Source organism: Ochotona curzoniae, unplaced genomic scaffold (assembly GCF_017591425.1).
Source record: "Ochotona curzoniae isolate NIBS_2020 unplaced genomic scaffold, NIBS_Ocur_1.0 patch81, whole genome shotgun sequence".
Classification (NCBI taxonomy): Eukaryota; Metazoa; Chordata; class Mammalia; order Lagomorpha; family Ochotonidae; genus Ochotona; species Ochotona curzoniae.
This window is the reverse complement of record NW_024467063.1, coordinates 563,248-582,685: the sequence shown is the minus strand read 5'-3', so window position 1 is coordinate 582,685 and position 19,438 is coordinate 563,248. Positions and strand designations below refer to the sequence as shown.

At 58.2% G+C, this 19,438-nt stretch overlaps 2 protein-coding genes across 3 annotated transcripts; one reads left to right on the top strand and one right to left on the bottom strand.

Moving 5' to 3' along the window:
* Positions 1-1,187: 1,187 nt before the first annotated feature.
* Positions 1,188-11,752, top strand: LOC121168255 (aminopeptidase N-like). Of its 2 annotated transcripts, none has more exons than XM_040998170.1 (21): positions 1,188-1,395; positions 1,555-1,975; positions 2,320-2,462; positions 2,552-2,688; positions 2,965-3,091; positions 3,182-3,336; positions 3,518-3,631; positions 3,733-3,876; positions 3,985-4,050; positions 4,139-4,204; positions 5,250-5,425; positions 5,553-5,629; positions 6,160-6,293; positions 6,394-6,449; positions 6,882-7,029; positions 9,180-9,271; positions 9,545-9,655; positions 9,786-9,953; positions 10,591-10,731; positions 10,940-11,021; positions 11,586-11,752. In XM_040998170.1, exons 1-21 carry the CDS (start codon positions 1,200-1,202, stop codon positions 11,736-11,738), a joined length of 2,907 nt encoding a protein of 968 aa, XP_040854104.1. In that variant the 5' UTR covers positions 1,188-1,199; the 3' UTR covers positions 11,739-11,752. The 2 variants fall into 2 exon arrangements, with proteins under 2 accessions (XP_040854104.1, XP_040854103.1); XM_040998169.1 differs by having other exon boundaries at positions 1,200-1,383; positions 1,543-1,975.
* A 4,943-nt stretch (positions 11,753-16,695) lies between these two features.
* Positions 16,696-18,068, bottom strand: LOC121168267 (mesoderm posterior protein 2-like). Its single transcript, XM_040998188.1, has 2 exons — positions 17,250-18,068; positions 16,696-16,911 (listed from the first exon to the last, which is right to left on the bottom strand). Exons 1-2 carry the CDS (start codon positions 18,066-18,068, stop codon positions 16,696-16,698), a joined length of 1,035 nt encoding a protein of 344 aa, XP_040854122.1.
* Between the last annotated feature and the right edge of the window lie 1,370 nt (positions 18,069-19,438).

The following is a 19,438-nucleotide window of genomic DNA, read 5'->3' as shown; positions in this document are numbered from 1 at the left end:
TAACCGGAAACAACTAAGACCCTGTCCTTATGGGGGCTGTGGTCCAGGGCTCAGGGCATCACCACGTCAGGCAGGTGGGTGAGAGCACTTAGGGGCCGGGTTTAAAGAAGTTTATGGGACTGACGGGACTCAGGAGGGCTTGGCCTGGCTGGAGAGTCAAGGGCCGCTTCTCCAAGGAAGACTTGGAGAGTGAACAGGGCAAGAGGGGAGAGAAGCATGTGTCAAGGTCAGAGCTATGTGGTGGGGAATATGGTGGTCATGAGGCTGGGGCCAGGGACAGGTCTATTGCTCCCTACCAGTGGTTTGGACTGGATCCTTGGGAGCAAATGGAAGTCTGGAAGCCTTGGTGCACAGTGATCAGATGTGCTGGCAGGTGGAAGTTGGAAGCCAATGGAAGGGTGCGGTGGTGACCAGGACTGGCTGCATTGGCTTCTTTCTGAGCAGAGAAGTGGGAGCTTGGTGGACTCTACGCTGGCAGGGGAGGCTGTGTCTGAGCTAGGGGTGAGCCGGAGGCAGTGGCTGCTGGGTCCTGCTTGTGGTGTCCCAGCGTGCTTGTCCATCAATTCCGTTTGTGGATGCTGTCATTTATTCATGAAGAAAGCAGTTCAGAAAGGTCAAGTTACCTGTGTTAGATCCCAGCGGGGAAGAGGTAAGCTTGCAACAGCCTCCTTGCCTGTCTAAGAGAGAAGGCAGAACAAATCACACATGGCGGCTTTCCTCTGCTGTTAGCTGAGGATTTTGGCAAGAAGGGAGAGTGTGACTGCTGGGAGAACTCCCTGCTCAGCAATAATGTGAAAGAGGCAGGGCCTGGGAGTCCTGGCACCCTGCCAGGGATCCACCCTGAGGGTGGCCATCCAGCACATCCAGGACAGTTTGCCCCAGATGGACCTGCTCCACGCATGTCTCACCCACAACCCTGTCCAGGTTGGTGGCAGGCAGAGGGATGCCACCTGCTGCGGTCGATAACCTGACACCTGTTTGCCCCAGCAGGCACCCCAAGCCGAGCTGAGCCACACTCCTAGCACCGTGCCTGGACTAGCCCTTGCCCAGTGCAGTGACCTTTGCCTGTCTGAGCCCCGGTTAATTTTTACCCAATTGAAGGACAGTGGGGCCCCTCCCCATGGGGGATATAAGGCTGGTCCCACACTGCTTTGGTCCCTGACTGGCCCCAGCTGCCCAGGCTCTCTCCCAGCCTCACCATGGCCAAGGGCTTCTACATTTCCAAGCCATTGGGCATCTTGGGCATCATCCTGGGTGTGGCTGCTCTGTGCACCATCGTGGCCCTGTCCGTGGTGTACGCCCAGGAGAAGAGCAAGAACTCGGCTGAGAGCCCCTGCGTGGCTCCCACAAGCCCTACCACCACCACCACCCCCACGCCGACCACCACCACCACCACCACCACGCCAACGACCACCACCACCACCACCACCACCACGCCAACGACCACCACCACCACCAGCACTACTACCACCACCACCACGCCAACCACCACCACCTTGCCAACCACCACCACCACCACCACCACCACGCCGACCACCACTCCAACTCCCACCGTGGACCAGAGCCTGCCATGGAACCAGTACCGCCTGCCCAGGACGCTCATCCCTGACTCCTACAACGTGGTCCTGCGGCCCTACCTCACCCCCAACGACCAGAACTTCTACATCTTCACGGGCAACAGCACAGTCCGCTTCACCTGCCAGCAGGCCACCAATGTCATCATCATCCACAGCAAGAAGCTCAACTATACCACCTTTCAGGGCCACCATGTGGTGCTGCGGGGCGTGGGGGGCTCCCAGCCACCTGCCATCGACCGCACGGAGCTGGTGGAGCTCACCGAGTACTTAGTGGTGCACCTGCAGGGCTCGCTGACGGCGGGCAGCCAGTACGAGATGGACACTGTGTTCCAGGGCGAGTTGGCTGACGACTTGGCAGGCTTCTACCGCAGCGAGTACACGGAGGGCAACATCAGAAAGTGAGTGGGGGGCTGGCTCTGTGCACTGGGGAGATACCTGGGTGCTAAGGCAGAACCGGGGCCCTGAGGGACTGTGGGAGGTTGCCCTCACCTGGAAGTCGGAGAGGACAGAAGTGTCCCCTGCACAGGCAGGACAGAAACTTGCCCACACTCCCTAGCCAGTTCAAGGGTGGGACCTGCCCAGACTTTGACTCCAAAAGGGGCACCTGTCTCCTCTGTGGCCGGCTGGCCTGCTATGCCAAGGCTGCCTGCCTGCCAAGGCAGAGAGGACCAGGATACAGCCAGGACCACTTTCTGGCACCCCTTCCCCTGCTGACTTACTCCAACCCTGTGGGTTTGGACAGGGTGGTGGCCACCACACAGATGCAGGCTGCGGATGCCCGGAAATCCTTCCCGTGCTTTGATGAGCCAGCAATGAAGGCCACGTTCAACATCACACTCATCCACCCTGCAAACCACACGGCCCTCTCCAACATGCCTCCCAAAAGTGAGGGGGTCTGCCCGGGACTGGGGTCAGGGGGTGGGGGTCGAGAGGGAGGTAGTGCAGTGACATGCAGTCATGTGTCCACTCCCCAGGTAGCACCCCACTTCCTGGAGACCCCAGCTGGAACGTCACGGAATACGAGACCACCCCCAGGATGTCCACGTACCTGCTGGCCTACATTGTCAGTGAATTCACAAGCATAGAGAATTATACACCCAATAATGTTCAGGTACATACTTGGCTCTCCAGGCCTTGGCTGTCCCTGGGTTCTCGCCCCACACCAGCTGCTTCCTGGCTGGTCAGGGTCCAAACCGAGCCCTGAGCAAGTTTGGGCTGCAGCTCTAAGCTCCCGGAGTCTCAGTCTTCCCCTCGAGTGCCAGCCACAGCATAGCTAATTGTGACTCCAAAGTCCCTCAAAGTCCCCCAGCCTCTCAGTAGCATGGATGGGGCCCTTGGCAGCCTTTTCCCTTTCCCACACACTTAACTCTTCCCTGCCACCCTGCAGATCCGCATCTGGGCTAGACCAGCTGCCATTGATGAAGGCCACGGCGAGTATGCCCTGAATGTGACTGGTCCCATCCTTGAATTCTTTGCTCAACACTACAGCACACCCTACCCGCTGCCCAAATCTGGTGCGTGGGGAGCCCTGAAGAGGAGCCAGGTGAGGGCACCCCACCCGGAGGCCACCTCCTGAAGACAAGCCATCACTTCTTCTCTTGCAGACCAGATTGCCCTGCCTGACTTCAATGCTGGCGCCATGGAGAACTGGGGACTGGTGACCTACCGGGAGAACGCCCTGCTCTATGACCCCGTGTCCTCCTCCATCGGCAATAAGGAGCGGGTGGTCACTGTGGTGGCTCATGAGCTAGCCCACCAGGTAGCCACCCAGCCATGTTGTGGGCAGAGGAAAATAGGAGAGCATGAGCCATGCGAAGGGCAGGGCAGCAGAGGGGTCACAGTGATGCCAGCCAAGCCCCTTAGGTCTGGAGGGGGAAGCGCTTAGCCAAGGGTGATGCTGGCACCACTGGGGCTTGCCAGCTGACGTCTTTCTCTGACAGTGGTTCGGCAACCTGGTGACCGTGGACTGGTGGAACGACCTGTGGCTGAACGAGGGCTTTGCCTCCTATGTGGAGTACCTGGGTGCTGACTACGCCGAACCCACCTGGAATCTGGTGAGCCAGCTTGGTTGATCTGGGGGTGGGCAGGTGGAGGAACCCCCGAGCCACCCTCAGCCCCTGCTGGGCCAATCTGACAGCTGGGGGGGATTTTGCAGAGGGACCTCATAGTGCTGAACGACCTGCACTATGTGATGGCTGTGGATGCCCTGGCCTCCTCCCACCCCCTGTCCTCACCGGCCGACGAGGTCATGACGCCTGCCCAGATCAGCGAGCTCTTTGACTCCATCACCTACAACAAGGTGCTGCCTCAGTGAGGGGCCCGGGGTGGGAGGTGTGCCCTGTCACTCCTGGCAGCAGAGTTGGCAGGGCACGGCCTCCTCACTCCCTGCATGCCCTCACCCTTGTAGGGCGCCTCTGTGCTCAGGATGCTGTCTACTTTCCTGACTGAGGACCTATTCAAGTTGGGCTTGGCGGTGAGTGCGGCGACCCTGGCTGGTCCCAGGGCATAGGGTTCTCCTTGGGTCCTGGGTTTGGCACTCACTACCACCTCTCCTCTCACAGTCCTACCTGCACACCTTCTCCTACAACAACACCGTCTACCTGGACCTGTGGGAGCACCTGCAGCAGGTACGTGCTGGTCAGCCCACGTGCCTTAGGGCAGTGGCAGGTCCTTAATGCCAGGGATGGCACAGATGGCTTAGGTGGGTCATGGAGAGCCTCAGTCTGGGTCATGGCTGCAGGGATGGATGCTTCCTTGTAGTGACGAGGAGACCGGCCTGGGGCTGCCTGAGCCTGGACCCTGCTTCTCCTGCACCCAGAACTTTGGAGTCTGTCATCTCCCGACTCAGCAGTCTTGGCTGCCCTGTGCCCCAGCCAGCCCCTCCCGGGCTCCTCGCACATACCAGTGCCCTTGACAATAGCTCTATCCCTGATAGCCCCTGGCAATTGGGTAAACCATTGTCTACCACACCTGCCAACCTGCCCCACCCTGCCTCACCCAGAGTAGGAGTCCACAGTCCCCCACTAGTGGCCCAGTCCTCAGGCAAGGTCAGCCCCATGCCCAGCAGCAAGGGCAGCTGTGTCTTGTCCCAGGCACCAGTGCTCTCCTGGCCAATCTGCTCTATAGAGCCTGGCTGCAGACCCCACTGAGGTGATGGCACCATCATGGTCCCTTTTGGCCTAGACTCAGCATCACCTCCTTTGCTGCCTCCCTCCCCACCATCTATACCTGTGTGGCCCTCAGGCCCCTTCCCTCCCAGCCTGCACCTGCCACTTTCCTGCCTTCATTTTTTTTTCCTGCCTCGGTGTTTGCTGTTTTCACAGGGGCTCAGTTGTTGCTGAATTTTTGTGTGATTATGAAAGCAGCTGCCTTTCAGGAGTCCATAATTGTGTCTAGCCATTACTTCTGCCCTTGTGGGCTCCCTTCTCTGTCTCCTCTCCTTTCTCATCCTGCCACAGGTTGCTCATGCGCAGGTGCAGGCATCCCAGTCACCATCTCCAGTACATGATTCCCATAGGGTGTAGAATGGGCTCCATGGCCCTCAGGTTCTCTGGCCCTGCCCGTCTCTGACCTCCCCACCAGGATCTCCTAGATTAGCACAGGCCAGTCTGGGCAGGCGGACAAGGAAGCATAGTGACTAAGGAACAACTGTGCACCCTTGTTCCGCCATAGGCCGTTGACAATCAGAATGAGATCCAGCTGCCTGCCTCAGTGCGTGACATCATGGACCGCTGGATCCTGCAGATGGGCTTCCCCGTGGTCACCATCAATACCACCACAGGGACCATCTCCCAGGAGTACTTCCTCCTGGACCCTGAGTCCAACGTCACTCGCCCATCCGAGTTCAAGTGAGTTCACAGTCCCTAGGGAGAGTGGGGAGTCCTGAGGGTGGGGGTCCAGCTGGGTGTCAGAGGTGGGAGGGCCTGGGAGGAGTTGCTGTCCCTCACTGCCTGGTGCCCGGCTCTCTGCTTACAGCTACCTGTGGATTGTGCCTGTGTCATCCATAAAAAGTGGCCAGCAGCAGGAGGGAATCTGGCTACAGAATGCTCAAGGTAACCCAGCCCTGCTCCCCGAACCCCTTAGGAGACACTCAGCCCCCCACGCACAACCCCCAGCCTGTGCCTGCAATGAGGGCCCCCTGATGGAGCCAGCCTCTTTGGTCCAAACCTGCTTAGTGGCTGCCCAGCTGTGTGACCCTGGGCAAACCACTATCCCTCTCTATGTGGAATGAGGCTGAGAACAGTAGCTACTCCACTGGGGAAGGAAGGGGAGAATCTTCAGAAAATGCTTAAACCCTGCCTAGAATACTGTCCCAGGCACTGAGGAAGTGAAGGTCAAGGCCAGTTGGCTGGCAGGGATGGGGAGGGAGACAAGTGGTGGATGGCATCACAGGGCCGGGCTGGGTGCTGCCCTGAGCATGTTGACTGGGCTAGCGGGGCAGGAGCTGGGAGCCAAAGAGATTCCATCTCATGGAGAAGTCAGGGAAGGCTTCCTGGGGGAGGTGAGCCAGGCTAATGCAGCCCGGAGAGGAGGCCGCGGCTTTCTGAATAACCCCTTATTCCAATGCTGGTCCCTCCCACAGCCCAGAACCCGCTGTTCAGAGCAGAAGGCAATGACTGGGTGCTTGCAAACATCAATGTGACGGGGTATTACCAGGTGAACTACGACGAAGACAACTGGAGGAGGCTTCAGGCTCAGCTGCAGAGTGACCCATCGGTGGGTGGCCCCTGCCCCAGGACACGACGCTAGACCACAAGGCTGCTCCTGCCCAAGGCTGGCCCGAGGTCACACGCTCTGCTTTCCCCTCTTCCCACAGGTCATCCCTGTCATTAACCGGGCACAGATCATCCATGATGGCTTCAACATGGCCAGGTGAGCTCCCCAACCCGGCATCAGGTGCCCTGCGCAAGCTGAGTTCCCCCAGCCCCCACTCTCCATTTTACAGATGACTATCTGAGCACCTGCCTGAGGCCATTGCCAGGCAGCAAGCCTGACTCACCCAAAGGCACAAAGATTGTCCTGAGGCCCCTGTGCTGGGTGCTTAAACAACCCTGGGATGGGCAGGATGGGGGTGGATGGAGAGGCCTGGGTAAGCACTTAGAGAGCATCGGTTTTCTAATCTATAAAATGGGTACGTTGAGTAGTCACCTGAGACTGGCCACTACCTCCCCATGGCCAGTGCTGCTGTGTTGGGGTTCTCACATCTCAGGCCCTCGAAAGCCCAGGAACCAAGGGTTGAAGCATGTCCTTGAGGGCGTGGGCATCGGGGCACTGTATACTTGAGCCTCTCCGGTATTTTCCCAGTGCCAAGAGAATCCCCGTGACCCTGGCCCTGAATAACACCCTCTTCCTGATTCGAGAGACGGAGTACATGCCCTGGGAGGCCGCCCTCAGCAGCCTCAACTACTTCAGGCTCATGTTCGACCGCTCCGAGGTCTACGGCCCCATGAAGGTATGGAGCAGCGTGGCCAGGCTCATGGGCCCATCAGCACTGGTGCCTGTGTTCGCTCAGGACCAGGACGGTTGCCCAGCATTGGGCTTGGCAGAGGGGTGGGGGAATCAGAGGTTGCAGAGGTGAAGACAGAAGGCATGCAGCAGGTGCACAGGTTGGGGATGGGGCAGGAACAGAATAGGATGCTGAGACTCACAGCCAAGTTGGTGGCTTTGAGATCCCATATGTAAATACTTTGGGGATGCACAGAAAGCCTGGTGCTGGGGACGGCTGTGGTGGAAAATGGATCTCTCCGTGGCCGTGTGACTTGGGGTGCCTCTCCCGGCCCTATGAACTGTCCCTTCTCTGTCCGGCTAGCACGTGGGGTCTGGCGAAAATGCTGCAGGGAAATCAAGCCGCCCCAGAGTTTATTCTGACTGAAGCTGCCTTCCCAAAATAGATGCAATGCACATGGCAGCATTGATTATAACACATCAGAGAGAAAAACCACAGAATGCAGATGCGTCTGATCCCTTGGGGATTCGTTCAGCTAAAGTGTAGCACTTCAATGTGATATGCTGTGTGGGTGCCTTTGAGTTGATGACTCACGTGGCTAACATGTTTTGGTGAAGGAAGTTTGGAGTGTCTTTCCCTGGGTCCCCTCCCCTATCCTCTTATGTGCTTGAATCACAGGAGGAGGGGACTTCAGAAAACTGGTTTCCTAAGCCCCTGGATTTGAGTCCTGCTCCAAGGCCAGCCTGGGTTTGTCTGGGCTTTGTTGAGGTCTCCAGGTCCCAGTTTGTTACTAGTAGGTGGCCCAGAACTCCTGTTGGCTTGTTGAGTTTGTGTGCAGGGGAGCTGGTAAGCCACCTTGCAGGATGGAAACCTAAGACATCTGACCCCTTTATTAGTCCTCCCACTGTGTTATGCTGGTTCTGGATTCTCTTATGCCATGGGCAATCTTACCCATTGGGCCATTGCAGTTGCCTGTAGCTCCTGGCTCATCTCGGCCCCTGCAGACCTGACCCCCAAGTTCCTTTTCATTTATATATTTAAGAGGCAGAGAGAGAAGGCTTCCATCTGCCCCAAATGCCTACAACAGCTACGACTGGACCAAGTATAATGTCAGCCTGGAACTCCATCGTGGTCTCCACGTGGGTTGCAGGAACCCAATGACTTGAGCTATATCACCCGCTGCCTCCCTGGGTGTGCAGTATCAGGAAGCTGAGCCAGGACTCAAGCCCAGGCTTGGGGTGTGGGTGGCAGGAGCAGTTCTAGCCGCCATCCGCAGCCCAACCCCTCAGTACTGAGCCTTGTCCCACAGCCCCTTGCTCTTAGCACCCCTTCTGTAGGAAGGTGATCAGCTCTGACTGCTCCCTGCTGGTTGGACCAGGTTCATATCTGCTCTGTGCTCCCAGCCACAGCTTCTGCCCTGTTCTCAGAGTTCCTTCCCTCTCCTGTGGTGTGGAGATCACCTGGTTGCATGAACCCACCTACCATGTGAACAGGTGGGGCTGGCCTTCTTGAGTTCCCTGAAAGGGGCTGTGTGCAAAGTTTAGCTGTGCCATGCAATAAATAAGGTATAGAAAAAAGGAAGCTTGCCAGCAAATGACCATGGCAGGAGCTCCCACTGCCCTCACTCACTTGCTGCCTGTTCTCCTGTGGTTTCTGAGTCCAGTGCAATGTGTACCTAGACCAAGTGTGTTCTCCCTGATCCTGGCTTGTTCCTTTTTAAAGTGAATTCAGCTGTCTCTCCTATTAAAACTTTTCTTTCAGAAACACACAGACACTTAGAATTTCCATCTGCTGGTTCCCTCCCCACTTGCCTCCAAGAGCTGGGTTGGGCTGGGCTGGAGCCGGGAGCTGGGAATGCAATCCAAGTCTCCTTGTGTAGTGGACAGGGTCCCAAGCACTCGAGCCATCACCACTGTCTGCCTGGGTGAGCCTTAGGATCCACAACCAGGCACTTGAATGTGAGATGCTGGCATCCTGAGTGGATTGTTAACCTGTGCAAATGCCCATCCCTGTTGCATGCTGTGAGGAGAGGAAAGTCGGCTCTGAATGTGACATCTAGGCTTGTGCTGGCAGCTTTGAGTGCTGCCCAGGAAAAGCCTATAGGTTCCTCGCAGCAGCTCAGTGTGAATCCTTGCACACTCATGTTTCTTCCACAGAGCTACCTGAGGAAGCAGGTCCAGCCCCTGTTCGAGCACTTCAGAACTATAACCAACAATTGGCAAAATCGCCCAGGGACCCTGATGGAACAGTGAGTGGGACCCTCATTGTGCTGAAGGTCCCAGGGACCTGGGGAACCACAGACACCCCCTGGCAGTGTTCTCCTGAGCTCTCACCACCTGGCAGGGCCATGCTGCCACTGGGAAGACACCCCTCCAGGGACCCACACTTTAGTTTGGGCCAGGGCTGTCCTAGCAGGTGGAGGTCACACAGCCCCTGGGGTGAAGGCTGGGGCTGTGTCTCGTGAGCTGCATCTTGGCCAGAGTCTGCATCCAGGGTGCTAACTGCATGTCTCCCGGGACAGGTACAACGAGGTGAACGCCATCAGCACTGCCTGCTCCAATGGGCTTCAGGACTGTCTGAATATGGTCACTGACCTCTACAGCCGGTGGATGGATAACCCCAGTGAAAACCCGTAAGTGTCTCCCCTGTGTTACCCTCTGATGCCATGCCCAGGGAACCTGCAGCCCTGTTCTCAGCAAGCCCCTTCTCCCACCCTCCCTGCTGCCCTCCACTCCTGACACCCCACCCTCACCCCACACTAGGATCCACCCCAACCTGCGCTCCACCGTCTACTGCAACGCCATTGCCCAGGGTGGAGAGAGGGAGTGGGACTTTGCCTGGGAGCAGTTCCAGAAGGAGACCCTGGTGAACGAGGCTGACAAGCTCCGGACAGCCCTGGCTTGCAGCAACGAAGTGTGGATCCTGAACAGGTGAGAACCCCAGAGGGGGCAGCAGACTGAGGGCCCCCCACCCAGGAAGCAGCAGCAGCAACCACCACATGCCTCACTAAGGTGATCCTGTACCCCTGTGTGATGGGCAGAGAGGGGCGTGGCTAAACAGTGGGGCATGGCTTGGTGATCCAGAGGGAGATTGGCTCTAGCTGACAATGGAGGACCCGGCCATTTAGTGAAACAAAAACAGTTTGTCCAAAGACTGGAAGATGCCTACAGTGACAGCCCTGGTGTGGGTCCACGTCCCATGGGTTTCCCTGCTGCCATCTCTGTTTATGCATGGAGATGACTCAGTTCCTAGGTTGTGGCACAGCTGGCCCCGAGTTGCCCCTGGACATGGAGCCCTTCAAACCCCTGCAGTGAGGTTCCCTCCTTCCTCTGTGTGTCTCACTTGCACCACAGTAAATGGCATGGCAAGTCTAATCTCACGTGGCAAGCATGACACTTGGCAAAGCCAGACTCAGCCTTCTTTTATTGAGGGAGATAGGATAAGGGCCCCTTAGCTGGAGGGGCTGTGTGGGCACAAAATGGGGTGCCTGCACTCCCGGTTTCTCTCCTGGATGGTTGGCACACAGACCTTGCCCATGGCCATGCACCCAGAGCCCTGTCCTCACAGGTACCTGAGCTATACCCTGAACTCCGATTACATCCGGAGGCAGGACGCCACCTCCACCATCAACAACATTGCCAACAACGTCGTCGGCCAGTCGCTGGTCTGGGACTTCATCCAGAGCAACTGGAAGAGGCTCTTTGAGGAGTGAGTGGGAGTGGGGATGGGGTTGATGGTACTGGTCTGTGTGCGTGGAATGCTGCAGGCTCAGGCCTTGCATAGAAGAGGCAAAGATGAGCCATGTTTGAAGGCCAGGGTGGGAGGCAGGTGTGGGAGGACAAGGCACTGTGTTCCCTGCTCCGCCTCTGTGAGTGAGCACCTGCATGGCCCTCACACTCCCCTCCCTGCCCTGCAGCTATGGCGGCGGCTCCTTCTCCTTCTCCAGCCTCATCCGCACAGTGACCCGCCGCTTCTCCACTGAGTATGAGCTGCAGCAGGTGAGAACCAGACCCCCTCCCTGGCACTCTCCCTGCTCCCCTCTCAGGCTGGTGGGTGGGGGTGGGGGACAGTGGCCATTCAGCCCTGGTCCCTGAGCTCACACAGAAGGCACCAAGTAGCCTGCCTAAGTCAGTGCTGACAGTCGCATCAGAATCAGAAACATTCCTTCTGGAACTTTGAGGTAGAGGACCATCAAGTGACCCTCTTGTGTTCCCATTATCCAGGTTTAAAAATGGGCAAAATTTTGCCAATGTTCTTTTGGATAAGGCCATTTCAAAGAAATCACAGATGCTGATTTTATCTACAACTATTGCACAAACACAGTCATTAGCAAATCCACAAATGTGAACAACTCCTTATTGTCCTGTCTGAAGTTTGTTTACTTGTTTATTTGAAAGGCAGAGTTAGAGAAGAGAGACAGACTTTGTGTGCAGGGTACACCTGTCCTGTCTCAGGGACCAGAGTGGCAGGGGACGGTGGGAGGTGGGGACGCCGCTGGAAGAGCTGCCCCAGAGGCTGCGTCTGCCTGCAGCCCGGGCTGAAGCCCTCTATCTTACTTGCAGCTGGAGCAGTTTAGGTTGAACAACTTGGACACGGGCTTTGGCTCAGGCACCCGGGCACTGGAGCAGGCCCTGGAGCAGACGAGAGCCAACATCAAGTGGGTGAGCGAGAACCGGGATGCTGTGCTCACGTGGTTCACGGAAAACAGCGCCTAGTCCCGGACCTTCGTGTCGCCTGGCCTCACACAAAGTGCCCAGGTGTGCCAGAGGCCACAGCAAGTGCCAGTTCCTTAAGCACCAGCGTCCTGAGCCCTAAAGGACTAAGTTCTTTCTGCCCTGCCAGTCAGGCTCTTGCTGGTGGGGCTGGTGGAGCCCTTCCCAGCCCTGCCCTCCTGTCAATCTTGCCCAGAGCCCTTCCCAGCCCCACCCTCCTGTCAGTCTTGCCCAGTCCTTCTCAGCCCCACCCTCCTGTCAATCTTGCCCAGAGCCCTTCCCAGCCCCACCACTCCTGTCAATCTTGCCCAGAGCCCTTCCCAGCCCCACCCTCCTGCCAGGTTTCCCCAGGCCTGGCTTGAATGCTAGATCTGGGGTCCAATCTCAGGGAGGCCCAGCTCCAGGGCCCTTTGGACAGAAGCCTTTGATGGAAAATGGACGGTCTTGAGGGGACTGCCCTGCATCCTCTCACCTGCCGATAAAGAGCCCCTCAAGCCCCAGGAATCAACAGGGCACCAAATCTGTGTATTTTTGTTTTCTAAAAAGACATGTAAATAAAGGATTTCTAAATGAGCCTTAACTTATTGTTGACTGTTTTTTTAAAAAGATTTATTTGTTTATTGGAAAGTCAGATATACAGAGAGGAGGAGGAGAGACAGAGAAGAAGATCTTCCATCCGATGATTCACTCCCCAGGTGAACGCAACGGCAGGTGCTATGCCGATTCAAAGCCAGGATCCAGGAACTTCCTCTGGGTCTCCCACACGGGTGCAAGGTCCCAAAGCCTTGGGCCATCCTCGACTGCTTTCCTAGGCCACAAGCAGGGAGCGGGAAGGAAAGTGGAGCTGCCAGGATTAGAACCGGCAACCATATGGGATCCTGGGGCATTCAAGGTGAGGACTTTACCTGCTAGGCCACGCCACTGGGACCCTTAACTTATTGTTACATGACAGCAGTGCACCAAACCTGATGGAGCCAGGGTGGAGGGGAGTTGGGGTACATGGGAGGCATGGGTGTTGGGGACCCTGGGTGTGTGCACATGGACGCCCCTGGCCGCCAGTCCTTGCACAGGTGTTGTGCATCTGGGCAGCAGTGCCTGCTGCCTTCATTTCATCCCCTGTGCTGAGGCAGGTTCGAGGTGCTGCGAGCTGGGCAACTCTTGGGGCTGGAGGCAAGTCCCCGGGCTGCCAAGGGTCCTGGCACAGTGGAGGCAGTGCATGGCCTTAAGATGAAAGCAGGAGTGCAGGGTGCTAACAGCCATGACAGTGGTGGAGGGGTCTAGCCTGGCTCTCAGGCCCCTGGGGGAGCCAGGAGGTGCGGGGGTGAGGATTTGTAAAGAGGTTGTTTTGTCCAGCAGCACAGCAGGCACAAAGAAGCTGGGCTGAGGCGTGGAGGCAGAGCAGGACAGCTGAGGACAGGTGAGGGCTGTCCCCACAGGGACTCCCTGGCGGCTCCAAAGAGGCCTGGAACTCACCTGTTTGTAACAAACCAGAGGGCACTCACTGGCAGTAGCCTCTGCTTCAGGCCTGGGAAAAAACCCATTCCCCACCATCTGCACTTCAAAGGGTGGGGCAGGACCCAGGGCTGAGGCCAGCCAGGTGACACCAGCCAGAGGCAGCCCCTCCCCCCTGGGCCAGTCCTTCCTGTCGCCAGTACCCAGCAGCCATGGCTGGCACTTGACCTTGGGGGGAACCAGCCAGGAGAGGAACTGGCCCCACGATCTTCCTAGCTTTCCCATCCAGGCTGTAGTGGCTCCCAGAGATAAGGCGTGGCTTATCTCAGCTTTACAGATAAGGGTGGGTAAGCCAGGACTTCCCTTAGTCTGTGACCCCTCCCCCAAACCTGGCACCACACCCCCACCCTCACCCCTGCTTGACAGCTTCCTGGCCACAGCTGGGCCTACAGAGGAGCCATGGACAAGCCTCAGGGGGCTGAACCAGCCTAAAAGCAGGCTGCCGACCCCTGGGCTGCTGCAGCTCCCATCTGCCCTCGCAGGGACAGCAGAGCAGAAACCTGAGGATCTGTGTGATCCTGGCCTGGGTGGAGTCTTCCCCTGTCCCAGCCTTAGCTGCCAGGCATAGCTGGCCATGCCCACTCCACTGCACGGGGCCTGGAGCCTCCAGGAAGTAGGGTGGACTGGTCTCGGTTACACAGGAGCATGGTGGCAGCCCCTGCCAGGCCCTGACACACATGCCAGGGATGGAGCCAGGGGGCTGAGCAAAGAGAAGGGACAGGGGCTCTTGTTCAGAGGGCATAACTGAGTCTTACAGAGTGAGACTCTGCCAGCAGCAGCAAGGGGACATCCTGGCAACCATACATGGTTCCTGCAGGCTAGAGGGGTCTCTTCCCTCATCTCTGCACACCCCAGGGTATGTGCTCTCTTGTCCTGCCTGGGCACGGCTCCCTCTGCCCCTGACCAGGGTGATAGATGTGCCTCAGTCAGACAGGAACCAAAGCAGCAGAGAGACCCGGGACTGTGTGACACCCTGGGCTGCCCTCCCTGCCTGGCTGAGGCCTGGAACACAGGGCCCCAGGTCACACCTGGAAGCAGCTGGCTCAACACACAGCATGGGCCAGGGCGTCTCTTAGGCAGGTGCATGTGCTCAGCCATTCTATTGAGTGCTTATTACACCACCTGACAGCTTGGCACACTATTACAATCTCCATCTCACTGTTAATTTATATATATCTAAATTATTAGCAGGGAGATGGACTGATAGCAGAATAGCTGGGACTTGAACTAGTGCCCATATGGGATGCCAGCATTGCAGGCAGCAGCTTACCTCACTGCACCACAATGTAGGCCCTCTGACCACGGATCTTATACAAAGGCAGTAAAAAATGGCCTTATTGCCCACAGGGGAGACCCAGGTGGGAGTTTCTGGCTCCTGGCTTCAGTGTGGACCAGCCCTGACCATTGAGGACACTTGGGGAGTGAGTCAGCACACGGAAGCTCTCTTTCTCTGTTCCTCCTCCTTTCACTCTGCTTACAAATAACTGAATCTCCAACAAAGGAAACATCAGTGATTGCGGAAGCTTCGTCCATCAGGAGAGAGGGACCTGAGGCTGCCTGGAGAAATGCTGCCGGGCCTCAAGGCCGGGGTCAAGGTCAGTGGGAAGCCCCACGTGTGCCTGCAGCCCAGCTCTGCTCTCACCTGGACGGCGTGCTGGTTGCCCTGCCTGGCTCCATTCTTGGGAGGTGGCCACAGGGCCCCGAGAACAGCTCTGACTGGGTCACTCCCTCATCCCTGACTCCAGTGCCTCCTGTCACCTAGGAAGCAAAGGGCCCACGTGGCCCGGCCCTCAAGCTCCTTCCTAGATCTTGTCATTCCTCCCATCATCTTTGAACATCAGCCACTCTGTTCTGGCTTGGTTCGTGCTGCTCCACTCCCCTCACTTGCCTGGGTAAACTCCTACACGTCCCTCAACACCCAGCCCCCCAGATTACCTCTCCTCCAGCCCCCCTCCCCAAGTTGGCAGCTCTGCCAAGTCCATGGGAGCTTTGCCAAGAGATCATGGCACCTCCTCTCCAACATCCTGCCTCTTCCAAATTTTATTTCTGATGGAGCAGGAGAGAGATAAAACTCTGATCCCCTGGTTCACTCGCCCAAATGCCTGCCGACAGCCAGGGCTGGGCCAGGCAGAGGCCAGGAGCCAAGAGCGCCATCTAGGTCTCCCACACAGGTAAGCGGGGACCCAGCTCCTTGAGCCACCACCTGTACCTCCCAGAGTGAGCATTAGGAGGAAGCGGCAGTGAGGAGCAGGGCTGGGACAGCAGGCACGGCTGTGTGGGATGCGGGCATCTTGATTATTTGGCCACATTTCTGCCCCACTGGTCTTACCTGAGGCAGCAGGGCTAAGGGATAACTGGGACTGGCCCTGTCTCTCCCAGAGTCACATCCCTGCTGGTTGCAGAGCCTCTTGTCTGCGCCTCAGCTTGTCATTCAGTATCTGTACTGCTCTGTCACCTTCCTGTCACTGGTCCCCTGTGTTGGGAAATACCTTCTCCCTGGCTCCTAACACCAGGAGTATGGGGCCCAACCCAACCCCTAAAATCCATGTCTAAGCCTGAACCTCTGAATGGAACTAGATTTGAAGCCAGATCCTTCGATGACCTAATTCAGATGAAATGGAGTGTCCTTTAGAGCCACCATCACGTGGGGACAAGGTGAGAAATGGGTCACTTGCAGGTTGTCCAAGCTATCCCTGCCTTGAGCCTGAGGATCTAAGATAATAAAGTCCTGTGCTGCCAGCTCCCCTGGCCATGCAAGTTTGGAGAAGCACATACTCTTGGAGAAGCACTCAGCTGTGTTGCATCCGGCGTCTCTGGGCTGCATTCTGAACACAACTGGTCAGGGCACAGCACGTGTGCTGCCCTTACGGGTCAGCAGGAGCCCCCCCAGAGGAACACAAAGGGCTAGTGGTGGGTGGTCCTAATCTTGATGGTACAACAGGCCTGGTCCCCCAGCAAGGGGGACCCCCACCTCATCAGCCTCAACAGGCCTGGATCCAGGGAGCAGGGGAGCACATGTGTGGCACGTTCCCTACGGAGCAGGTCCCATTTACCTTCCCAAACCAGCTCAGGCTGAAGGAAGACTAACAAGAGACAGGAAACAAGACATTCCAGATGTGCACAACTACTGGACATCTTGGGGGTGATGGAGATATGCCATAACTGTCAGCTAGACACACTGACAGAGCCATAAAAATAGCCAGCCACACCAAGCCAACCTACTGTGTGTATTATTAAAAGGAATAAAACAACCTTAGCGTACAGGCTTCTGGTCAACCCCACCAAGCAGGAGTGCGCAAGGAGACTGTCCCGTATCCCTTCTGATGAGTCCCAGCCCAGCGTCCTATCCAGTCCAACAGCCCCCTTCTTGGTGCAGTTCATATCCTCCTCTGCAGAACACAAATGTGTCAGGGTGAGGGGACGCTCCCACTCCCTGGCAGGCCAGGGCTCAGTAGAAGATACCCCAGCGGGCACCCTCCAAATCTTCCTGCCAAAGTTCCGGGCAGCCACTGAGGCGCAGGGCTGAGCTGGGGGCAGGGTCCACTGCCGGCTGCCCCGGGCTCCAGTGTCCCCATTGATGTGGAGGCTGCAGTCTTGGGCAGGATGCACGGGGTGGTTCCGGGCTTCCTAGGGCCATACAGGACTCCGGTGACACGGGGAGACTCTGCAAAAGAGACAGAAGCAATTTAAGCGTGGGTCGCTACCCCATGCTCCCCCAGGCGTGACTCCAGCGCACACAGCGGTTTAGGGTACAGCCCCAGGGGGGCGTTTCAGTCCCAGCACTGCTGCTTGCAGCTCAGCCTCCCTCCAACCCTTGAACCCTAATTCTTAGCACACCTTTCTACAGGCCCCTAACTCAGCCCTCTGCCTAACTCTGGAGGCAAAACTTGTTCCCCTAGTGCAGTTGGTTCCTCTGCTCGCCCCTCCATCGGATGACCTCTGACCTGAACACCACAGACTCCCTGCGGACCCCTCTACTGACCTTGGGCCCTCAGAGCATACCTGGTACACTACAGCCAGCTCCGGTAGCGGTGCAGGGGGCGGTGTCCAGGGTGTCGTGGGGTTCCCGGGCTCCGGGCACGTCTGTGCCCCCGGACAAGCTTGGGGTGGTGTCCAGAGAGCCTCGTCTGGGGCTCTCCCTAGGGTTTGGGGCGGGGGCGACTGCAGCTTGGGGCAGTAAGGGGGCGTCGTTGCCCAGGGATCCGGCTCGGGGACTCTGCTCCCCAGGTACTCAGGCGCAGCTCCGGGCCCGGGACAGGAGGGCGGGGACCCCCAGGCCGCGCCCGCGACCCCGCAGGGCCCGAGTGCCAGTGCCTGGGCTGCGCTGCAGCCGTCGGGGCACAGCGGGCAGCCGCCGGGAGTCTCGGCCTCGCTGCGCCGCCGGCGCCGACGCTGCGGGCCGTCCTCACCGAGGCCCAGCACGGCCGACAGGTGGCCGATGTAGCGGATGGCCAGGCGCAGGGTCTCGATCTTGGTGAGGCTCTGGCCGGCCGGCGCCACTGACGGCGGGAGGAAGCGGCGCAGCTCATGCAGGGCGCGGGCCAGCGTCCGCATACGCAGCTTCTCGCGCTCGCTGGCGCTCTGCCGCTGCCCACCGGCGGGTCCAGGCCGTGCGCGTCGGGGCGCCGTCGGGGTGGGCTCGGGGTCGCGGGCGCTGCGGGCTGGGGGCGCGGGCAGCGACGGGTCGCAGGGGCAGGAACCCGACGAGTCCGACGAGGAGGCCGGAGACGTGGACACCGAATGGCCTTCCCAGCCCCAACCCTGCGAGAAGACCCAGTGGTCTTGGCCGAGGAGGCTTTGCGGAGGTGGCGACTGGGCCATGGCTTCGTCTGGTCTGCGGTCTGCAGTCTGCCAGGCTCTGGTCGGCTGCGCCTGCGGACGGCTCCTCGCCTGAGACTTTATCTGGACCTAAGGTGCTAGGTGGCCCCCTGCCAGCTTACAGAGAGGTGTCAAAACCTACAGAGCCCAGGGAAGGTCGGGGCAGGGGGCCCTGGGAAAGCGGGCCCATTTGCGGAGGTGTGGATTCTGACTCCTTGGGAGCTCTAATGGAAGCTCCTGCAGCCCGGGAAGTGTGGGAGGGACAATTCACATCTGGATGGAGCCGCTAAGCTTCTCACTGGGACCCTCATCTACTGCAGGGTGGGCGCCCACGGGCGGGGGGACGCAGTGGCAGGCAGGGTGGTAGTGTCCCTTAGGCACCTTCCAGGTCCCTGCCACACTCAGGTCCCTGCCACACAGCGCCTCTGGTGTGCCAGACAGGGCTCCGAGGCCAGTCCAGAGTGATGGGAAGTGCGGTGCCTACAGGTTGGGATCCTCCCCAGACCCCACTTGATAATTTCCTGAGTGGCACTGAGAACATTCTGTAAGTGTGTGAGGGCCTGAAGAAGAAGCCTGGGGTAGGGTGGGCATTGGAGATGGGAGGTGGGCCCCCAAGGCGGACCCTCTGTGTGTGCCTGACAGGGGCCTGCTTTTAGCCCCTCAGATCCCAGGGAACTCAATGGAGTCCCAGCAGTAATCAGTATACCCAGGACTGGCATGTAGTCCTGAGAAGGGGCCTGGCAGGTGGCTGCAGGCCAGCTACCATCATGTTAGAAAGGACGTATTGACTTGTCAGGGCACTGGGGGCATGATTCTGTCCATTTATCTTCACCCAGCAGCTGCTGCATGCCAGGCATGCCAGGGTTCGTTCTGGGATACCTGTCTTGTTAGAAAGGCAGGTGGACCAGGCACTGGCGAGCTGGGTGCCCTAGGGCAGGGCCGCTAACTTGGGTGACAGCTGGGGCTTTTGACAAATGTAGGGAGGGACCATGGAGATAGGGAAATTGGCAAAATCAGTGTTTTCCTGCCTGTCGGATCCCAGAGGTGGTGCTGAGCCAGAAGGCTAAGGGCCAGGTGAGGTCCAGGGATGATGGAGGGCCCCAGGTGGACCTTGGATTACCACTAAGATGTGGGCAGGGTGAGGCAGGTGGAGAGCCTTCCAGAAGGGAAGGCCTGCTGAGTCCAAGAGCGGGGCGCTGCAGAGTGGTGATGGGAAGGCCAGCGCACGCCCTGGCTGGACCTAGGCCCAGGAGGAAGCCTTAGTTCCAAGGCAGTGGAGAGCCACTCTGTACTCTGCACTCTGTGGCAGAAGGTGATGGCATTTTGAAAAATTAGTAACAAATGATCAACACGGCACTGCCACCGGGAGTAGT